The sequence below is a fragment of the Gobio gobio genome (assembly GCF_949357685.1).
Source record: "Gobio gobio genome assembly, chromosome: 5".
NCBI classification, from domain to species: Eukaryota; Metazoa; Chordata; class Actinopteri; order Cypriniformes; family Gobionidae; genus Gobio; species Gobio gobio.
Window position 1 is genome coordinate 17,276,208 of NC_137101.1, and position 10,411 is coordinate 17,286,618.

The 10,411-nt window shown below is 35.2% G+C and overlaps 1 protein-coding gene across 1 annotated transcript in view; it reads left to right on the forward strand.

Annotated features, from left to right (window-relative positions):
- exoc4 (exocyst complex component 4) overlaps positions 1-10,113 on the forward strand; it is a 173,087-nt gene extending 162,974 nt beyond the window's left edge. The window contains exon 18 of the mRNA XM_079818183.1: positions 8,059-10,113. Coding sequence (XP_079674309.1) covers positions 8,059-8,296 — 238 coding nt within the window. The 3' untranslated portion in view covers positions 8,297-10,113. The remainder of the gene's footprint in view (positions 1-8,058) is intronic.
- Positions 10,114-10,411: the final 298 nt, after the last annotated feature.

The following is a 10,411-nucleotide window of genomic DNA, read 5'->3' on the forward strand; positions in this document are numbered from 1 at the left end:
AAATATTCAGCCATGCTGGTCACGTTCTCTCTCTCTCTTCCATTGTGAAATATAAAACATGCTCTCTGATTCAGGAAATAAAGGGGAATTTGTTCAAAAATTCACAGTTCAGAGACTGGCTGACTGACATGCATGGGTCAGAGGTCAAGCTGTTGGAAAAGCACCTGTCTTGTGAAGCCATTTGTAAAGGCTTCTGGAAAAAAAACGACATTTAGCCAGCGTGTCAAGGTGACGGCCTGGACTGTTTACACCACGGCTGCTCTGTGCTCCTGATAACCACAAAACAAACCGGCAAGCTGCACTTGACCGCACATTGGTATTTATGTGTATGCGTGTGTGAGTAATATACGGCTTTTCTCCCTTTCGGTTTATTATGTTTATCTAGATATATTTCTCTCTATTGTTTTTTTTTTTGGGGGGTCCTATCGAACACCAAGGTGACTGCTATATAACGCTATATATCCAGTATTCATAATATATTAATATAGATTTTGATGCTGATCAATTCTGACTTATTTACACTGTTAAAGAGTTGGATTCTCATGCTAAACATGGCCAAAATGTAAAAAAAAATGATCGAGTATTTCTGTGCCAAATACACTCATTCAGGATTCAAACTAGTTTCATAAAGTTTTTTTTTAGTATGGCCCTGTATGACATCATAAAGGGTGGAATTCCATATATAGGCACTTCTCCCGGATGAACATGTGCGCACATCAACCAGAGTGAGAGCAAGTGCGCGTCCATCGACGAGCTTCGTTCGGGTTAAGGGAAACTGTCGGCAGCGCTGTCATTCTGTTTTTTTAGACCACAAAATCAACTAAAGTCACTAAAGTGTGTTTCTGGTTGTGAGGGAAAGATAACCTTGTTCAGGCCTCTCAAATAACCCAGTGTTAAGGATGTTTTTTTGGCAATCAGCGTGTAAGTGCATATAATTTTAAATAACACAAGCATATAGTGAATCGAAAGTTATCCAGGGATAATGCCATGATGTATTTCGTGTGTGTGTGTGCGCTTGTGACTCTTTAGCTCCGCCCACTGCACACTTGCAAGAGCTCGGCTGTCTTCGGAAAGAATTGGTACAGCGCATATGTCTTTTATAAATATGATAAAACTAAAGACTCGTCGGAGATATGAAGGATGCAATACTACTCTATAGGTACTCAAGATTAACATGAGACATGGCAGAAACTGTGTGTGTTATTGTACTCTTTAAGCACCACTGTGAATATTCCCATGATTTTTAGGTGTTGTTGTTTTTGGCCATTAAATAATAGTTGAATAAGGGAATCTAACTCCGATTCAATTTTTCATTTATGTCAACACTCAAAAATATGTCTCTTTAGGGCATTTTTCATTAATTAAAATTTAGTAAAAATATAAGTAGATACATTTTTACTGTTTATTACTATACTGTATGATGGCACTTATAAATAATTAACTTTTTGAAATAATACTTTTTTTATGCTTACTTTTAGATCTTTATTTACATCCTCTTAAAAAAGATCTAATATATTTTGAATCATTTTTACTACAAAAAAAATGATGGTTCCTGTAATTGAAAGCTGAAAAATATTGTCCAACTCTACTACTAGTGCAGCCGTCAATTATCAGTGAATGCAACATTTATGAGCCTATTCCACCTGCTATCCCAGGACTGCTATCCTGTCCAGTTGTTCTAGACCAGGTCAAACCATTCCATCTCAAAGCATCAACTCACTTTAAAGCAGAGCTGCTGATGGAAGAGCAGCTTGTCTGCAAAATGTTCCCAATAAAGTGAAAATCGGACCTGTCAGGCAGGAGGGAGCATCCGGGAAGCCTGATATGCACTTTTGCATGCTTACTGTTGTTACTGTGGTGACGACCATGTGTGTTCTGTTTGATGGAGAGGATCGTCTTGGGCATCTTGCCTGCTCTCTCTCTCTCTCTCTCTCTCTCTCTCTCTCTCTCTCTCTCTCTCTCTCTCTCTCTCTCTCTCTCTCTCTCTCTCTCTCTCTCTCTCTCTCTCTCTCTCTCACTCTCAACCGCTAACTAATTTGTTGCTGAGAATGCGCTGACAGAAGCAGCCCTTAATGGCTTTAATATTGTACATGCTGGAAATTGGAGGTAACGAATTGTGCTGATTCAAGTTTTTTTTCACTGTCTCCCTTCGCGCCAACATACATCTCCCAGCGTCCTTCGCCGTATGCATCATAATTTGCTTAATACTCCTTGTATGCACTACTGTACACACAGAAACAGTCTAATTAAAACTTAATGGCACTCAGAAAAACACACACACACAGGTGCAGGTTCTATGTGTGAGAAGTTGCTGCTCTTTATTATCTTCTAATGGGAGTGAGGATTGGGAGAGGAGAGGAAAGGAGGTGGTCTTAAAAGCCACAGAGAGTTAATCAGATTAGCAACTCACCACGGTTTTGCTAAATGCTTTTAAATGCGTTTGAAATGAAGTGTGGAGAATGTCATAGTTGGCCCACCAAGCAAACAAACAAACATGCAGAAGCTCACAAATAGCCAGCTTAACTTATGTATGTTGACTTAAAAACCCCATGAAATGTCTTGATGAGCAACATATATTATATTATATTATTATATTATATTGTATTATATTATATTATATTATATTATATTATATTATATTATATTATATATTATATTATATTATATTATATATTATATTCTATTATATTTTATTATATTATATTATATTATATTATTATATTATATTAATTATATTATATTAATTATATTATATTATATTATATTATATTATATTATATTAATTACATTATATTATATTAATTATATTATGTTATGGTATATTATATTATATGAATTTTATTATATTTAGTGCTGTCAAAGCGATTAATCGCATCCAACATCAAAGTTTGTTTACATAATGTATGTCTGTGTACTACTGTGTATAATTATTATGTATATAAATACACAAAAATGCATGTATATGTTTAAGAAAAAAAATTATATTTATATATAAAATGTTTATATATAATATAAATTATATAAATATATATTACATGTATGTACATGCAAATCTTTTTTACATATATACTTGTATGTGTGTGTATTCAAATATACATAATTACACACAGTGCACATATTTTATGTAAACACCAACTTTTATTTTGGATGCGATTAATCGATTTGACAGCACTAATTATATAATATGAATTATATTATATGATATGAATTATATTATACAGATGGTGTTCATTGTTGTCAAGTGCTATTAAGATTAAAAATAAAGACACAGGTATTTCAACGTCTTCAGTGGCGTAGTCAGTAAAGCGTAAGGCTTAAGAATCTAGGTTTTGACACGATCGACCCGGTTTCACATCCGCCTTTTGCAGAGCTCGCTCTTCTCCCTTTTCCCATCACATTGGAAAGGCATTTACTTTCAGTAAAAATTAACAAAATGGTCTAAAAGTGGAAATAAAGTGCCTAAGCATTTATTGGGTAGGGTTAGGGGTAGGTGTAGGGAGGGCCTTTATTGTCCCATTAAGGCGGCATCCATTTAATAATATTAATAAATATAATAATGTACGCTCTGTTATTATAGCATCCTGTTAATGTACTACAATACTGAGGTGCAAATAGTATGTCTCTATCAAAATAAAGTTTAAATAGTATCTAATTACTAGGGATGCCACAATTCTCAGTATAATATTGAACCGTTCGGTACGGCATTCACGGTTCAATACTCACTTGTGAATTGCGTTTTTTTCGGTTTCGTATTTAATTAAATATTTTTCTACAAATTCTATCATTTGCCTCCATCCCAATACTGAACAACGCGAGATACATTCACATCACACGTTAGTGGTAGTTATACTCACGGAACACTATAGTTATTCACAATCACAAAAGTTCATTATTTGCATGCGTTTTAAAGCCTTGCCGGTTTCATTCTCGTGCGCGGTTTTAACATGCGCTTTTCAGAGCACGCGCACTAAAAGCCTGTCAAACACGTGATTACTGGACTAAGTAGTCGTCTTATTGCGCTAATACTGTCAAATACACACAAGGTTAACATAAACACAGTCGGTTATGTCTAAAGTGAAAGTAAAATCGCAATCGTGTCTGTATATTAGATGCACGCAGGTCTTAAATTGACAACAGCGCAGTAGTGAACACGCGGTCCTTAAAGGGACAGTTCACCTAAATGATGTCATTATTTACTCACTCTAATATTGTTCCAAACCTGTATTCATTTCTCGATGACAGAATTTTCATTTTTGAGTGAAATATCCCTTTAATGTTAATACAACAACAAAAGACAAAGAGAAAATCACTCACTGCTCTTGACTGAAAAACTAATACAGTAGCTAAGAATCAGTGTATATTTTATAGTGAAGTCTATGTAGTGTTTTATTTTTACATTCATTCATTCATTCAATTTCATACTTAAATGCTGCTGTACAGCTCTGAGCTGCCAGTGTAAATCTTTATATATATTTATTTTATATTATCCAATACACTAGGAATGTGTACAAGGGTTTTTTTAAGTAAAGTTTTAAGTTTAAATAAGGTTTTTCAATTCTTTTAAGTAAAATAAAGAAAGAGTATTGCAATAAAAAAATAGTCTTTTTTCTCTTTAACCTCTTGCTGTTCCTGTCGCCTAAGAATAGAATAACAAAAAATGTATGTGACAAGCCATCAGAACCGAACCGAAAACCGTGGTTAAAAACCGAGGTATATATTGAACCGTGGACTAACTGTATTGTTGCATCCCTACTAATTACCATTTACACATATTGCAAAGAACTGCTACTTTTACATTACACTGTTTTCACTTGGTATGCTATTTCACTTCGTAAATAGCATCTACAGCCACTTGCACTTAGTGTAAAAATCATCTATCGCTAAGAAAATGTTATTTTCACTTGGTGTAAATAGAATCATCTAATGCTATGTAAATAGTAGCTTCCTTACTTTTATTATATTAATATATAAGAGTGGCCTTGATATGTTCAACATTTTCCATTTCATGCACTCTCCCTTTAAAGATGTCAGTTTCGAATCTTCGTTTAAGTCTTCCATGCTAGTAAAGTGGCTGTTTTATGTCAAATTAAGTGCTGTACTGTATATGAGATTGTCTTCTCCAGTGTCCTGTTTTGAACCCTAATGAGCCGACATTACAGGTCTGGTGGATTAACGTCCTGGCACAGTAAGGGTTACTGGGGCACTGTACTGTCAGGGCTGTTATAAATGGCTGTGTTTTTTCCAGTGTCAGAGATGAATAGGGGTTAATGGAACTGCCCTCTCTCTGTCCTGCAGGTGCACTTGTGCTCACATTCACACTTTTTGGCACGCTTTTCAGCATCTTATGGGTTGAATCTGTACTTTTTACTGGCTGAATTTGCTGTGATCATTCGGTTTTCCATGTAAGTGTTAATCTGCAGCAATAGAGCTCAGCATTTTATAGGTGTAAGGGCACCATTATTTCCAAGTTCTTAGAGAATTCTTCACCAAGGTTTAGTAAAAGAAAGCCTTTCATTTTCACACCCTCTCAAGTGGACTGTCTCTTGGTATCCATAACAACATATCCTTGCTGGTCTTTTAAACAGGTTGTTTAAACAGCCAATACTGTATAAAATTGAAGTCGGCCTAACAACTTCAACTATAGATTTTTTGACAACTTTGCTACCACAATGCTAGGATGTTGTAGATGGATGCCAGTTCGTTTTTTGATATATGGGGCCTTTAGAAGAAAAGATTCTAGTGAATCTTTTATGGTTCCAATCAATAGGATCATTTTATGGATTTAGTTTTTTAATAAGTTTTGTTTAATTCAAGCATTTTATGAATTAAACAGCTTGTAAACATACTTTATCGCTAGAAAACAATTGTTAAACATGAAAGTGTTGCGCAATTATTTAAGACATATCTCCTTATATAGAACCTTTTGGCATAAAGTGTTCTTTAAAATTGACTCAAGAATATATATAGATCTTCATTGAACTTTTGTATCTAAGACTAGATTCTCTGCACTGCGATTTTCACTCCAAAAGTGCTAGTCAATTTAGCAAATAATTCATTGCAAAGCAACAGCTATGCATTGAATTAAATGTGAAATTTTGAAGTAGAAAGACTCCAAGTAAGTTGAAGTAAGAAATGTATCCAATTTTTTTTTCAAAAAATCATTTACAGTAAAGATCACAGCAAGGAAGCATCTAGATACGTAGTTGCATGTTCTCCAGAAGTTTAATATCTCCTGAAGTTCTTAACCTCAAGCCCATGATGTCTGGCATGGCTTTAAAATTTGCATGTGCTCCATCATGAAAAAATTGTCCATTTCTTCCACTGTTTGCTCTGTACTGAGCTCCTTTAAAGTGAGAGGTAAAATGGGCTCTTGGGCTCATTTAGAGTGCAGCCCGAAGTCTCTGAGCACCTGGAGGAGTGTGCCAGCTTGATAGGGGAGTTAGAGAGAGTCCTGCTGGCTAAGGCCTTTCTGTGTGCCTGAGTAATGCAGCATGAGAGAGAGAGAGAGAGAGAGAGAGATTTGGAGGAGTCGTCTGCTCTGATGGGGTCAGAACACATTCAGCTCTTATCACCCCTGTTACAAATGTGCCTCTGCTGCAGAAATAGAAGTTGTAAGCCCTTTGTGTGGGTGTGTGTACGCATACTCATGCGTAAGTGTCTCCTTGAACCTATGCGTCTTATGTTTAATGTATGTTTTCCCGTCCTGTTTTGTCAACAGCATGTTTTGGCCAAAAGGTCCGTGTAGAAATGGTTTGATGTTCTCAACAAGTTTTGTGAATGCAGGAATTCACAATAAAGCACAGTAAAGCCAGTGTGAGAGAGTTTCGGCCCAGTTGACAGAACTTTTATTTAATTGCATTACTTTCGTGCTTATATTCTTACGTTTTTACATTTGGTTAGGCTTTATTTGGTAACACAGTGTCCTTGTTACATATGCTACATGTACTTACCATAGTAATAACAGTACATTATGCATAATTACATGCAACTAACCTTCAATAAAACCCCTAACCCTATAGTAAGTACATGTAGTTAATTAATATTACTCAGTACTTAAATATATAATTAATTACACTGTAACAATGACACCTTAAAATGAAGTGTAAATGTAGTTACATTGTACTTACTCAAATAAGTACTGAGTAATATTAATTGCTACATGTACTTACTATAGAGTTACGGTTCGGGTTTGGTTTAGGGTTAGTTACTTGTAATGATGCATAATTTACTGTTATTACTATAAATTACAGCTTGTAAACATACTTTATCACTAGAAAGCAATTGTTAAACATTATTAAAATTAAAGTATGCAATTATTTAAGACATTTCTTAACATAGTTATTACTATGTTATTACTTACATTAATTACTTAGTTATTACTACTAAATTACGATAGTAAGTAGATGTAGTAAAGTGTAACGTGTAAGTTGACTTTTTTTCTATTTTAAATAACTTATTTTTTAACTATTTTTTTACTCAATATTATTTTTTTTTTACAAACACCAATGTGAGATTCTGAGATGGCTGGTTAAATGAAAATGTTTTATACCATATGCCAATATTTTCAGGTGAAAGTGTTTATGAATTTTATATTGCTCTCACAGGGCTGTTATTTTTCCAAATGATAAAGATTTTAAATGATCTGTTGTACTTTTTTTTTTAGGAAACAGTGGTTAATGACAAATATAAGTATATTTTCTGACACTTATAAAAATATAATATGTTGCTAAAAATACAGTTTAGAATAAATATTATATAAATTAAATTTTTATTCATTAACACATATTTTTATATTTTACTGTTTATTCTTCTAAAAAATGCAACGTATATTTTCAAATATAATGACATGATATATAATGATATATATAACTTTTAGTCATTTTTCACATTTATTGAGCAACGTATTATATTTTTGTGGATATATATTTTTATTTGTCATTTGGCAGATGCAAAAATCTGCAAATTTATCCTTGAATAAAGATCCGAGACAGAGATTACACCGCAATCATATACCACCCTCTGAGATAACACAAACTGTTTTATTCTGTTTCTCTGCAGGCAGTACTATGAGATGCTGTACAATACAGCCGACGAGCTGCTAAACCTGGTGGTTGATCAAGGGGTGCGCTACACAGAGCTGGAGTACATCAATGCTTTGAGTCTCCTCCACCGCAGCCAGACAGGCGTGGGAGACCTGACCGTGCAGAACATGCGGCTGCAGCGCCTCAAAGAGATCATATGCGAACAGGCTGCTATTAAACAGGCCACCAAGGATAAGAAGATCACTACTGTCTAGATGCGCACATTTAAACTTAAATCTACCATTGCTCTGAAAGGGTCTGCGTTATTGCCGTTCGTTACTGTCGCAAGCTTTGACACTTCCAAGCAAACATTACAGTGGTCATTTGATGTCAGTTTCATCTCGTCTTGTTGCTTTCCTTTATACACATATATTATTTGTAAAGTACATTTCTAACCAGAGCTTTTCGCACACACTCGCAGAAGGAACGCTCTAATAAATGAATCCCTTGTGTTGGTCTGGTTAGACCAGGCAACACCTTTCAGAGTGAGAGGAAGGATTCTCTCACTGTAGCTTGGGGACATTTTTCGTCTCATTTTCTTACTTTATCAAACCGCTGCTCTCAATTATAGAATCTTCCTGCGCGCCGTCTCCCTGCCCGGCCCGCAGCCTGTGTCTGGAATAACAGATGCCAGATTAGAACGCCAGGCTTTTTTATCAGGCAAAAAAGAAACCGCTCGCCCGCCGCTTGTTGATTTGTTCTTCTTTCATAAGAGAGGAAATGGGATTGCTAAACCCATTCAGCATTTCTTACATTTCTCCCTGCCCGTTGTGCGTGTATGCTGGTTGATTCTGTATCAGCCCGTCGTCATTATGACACAGACATTGATTGTGACATCATAAAGAGTTGATGACACTTTCAACAGTGGATCTGTGGATTATTTGGTGCAGATTCTTCAGTCCTAGTAGACTGTCTACTAAAACGTTCATTTGTATCTGAACGTGTCTTGTTCACGGCCTCTCTCTCTCAAACAGGCACAACAAACCACAGATCACTCATACTCTGTGTTCTAGGCTATTTTTAGTTCATTAATTATGAAGAATAGAACGAGCGAGAAAGCCATCGATACAGAACACAGGCTTTAAGCAGGAAGCCAACCGAGCAATCCATCAAAATGACTCAACCGCTTGAATCAATATTTGCCACCAGGTTGCCAAAGAGAGAAACACAGCAATGATCTTTCATATTCCTACCCCATTAAAATCCTGTTTGGATGTTGAAGATGTGTTACAGGAACGGTTAGGCATTAGAAATGTCATGTCTGCCTTATTTTATTATGCCTGTAATGTGTCTAGTAAGAGGAGTCATACTAAAGACACGGATTGGTGTGTGTTTAAGTGCTATTATTGGGTCCCCAATGTTGTTTAAACGAAGTGCTGACACACTTCATGGTCCTGTTAGCATTATACTGTACATTCATCCTCAACTATAATATTAATTTAGACATCACTGCTACAGAATCGAATGGGCTTTGCACAATATTGTGGCGAATCAACACTATGTCATGCCTTTGTTTTTGTAGATTTTTTTTTAGTACTGTATTTTGTTGTGTAGCAATTAATAACATTTGAGATGTTCACTAAAGGGATGTACATGCTTGTAAATTTAAATGAATTGCTTTAAAGTCTTTCATCATGAGAACCCTCCCAGCCCTAGGCTACTGGATTTGAACTGAATTTTGCCAATGTTAATGTCAAAATGAAAATAAAGGAATATAACGGGGGAAAACAAGCTTTTGGAATATTACTTTGCTGTGTTTGAACTTGTTTGATCATACTATTTGTATATTGTCAGACATGCCAGAAGAAAACATCATCTGTATTTTTCACAAGTGTGGAGTTTCATTTCATTTAACACATATTTGCACATATTAATTTAGGTCTTTAGAACTTTAGTCACTATTTGTAGACTAAATTTCACTAAATGAATGTGCTGTCAACAATGCAGATGTTAACACACGAAGGATTCACATATATAGGCCTATAAAAGTATACACACACACGTTTCTAATAAATTTAAGTATTCTATAACTTATGTACGTCTGTATAATTTTACTGTGTATGAAATATTCTTGTTTATTCCTGTATTTGTATTTATATTATCATGTTTTAACAGAACATGGGGCAATCGTTGCGTTCCGTTCAGGCGCAATGCGCATGTGCACAACGCTTGCCCTGCTTTAGTTTATGTATGGTTACCGGGCAACCGATGCGCGTGCAACTTCCCTTATCTTTGCTCCACACAAAAAGTCCGGCTTTACTTCCATACATTTAGAAGAGGGAAAAAATTAAGTTGTTTACGTAATTAATGGCGTCAAATATTCCATCTTT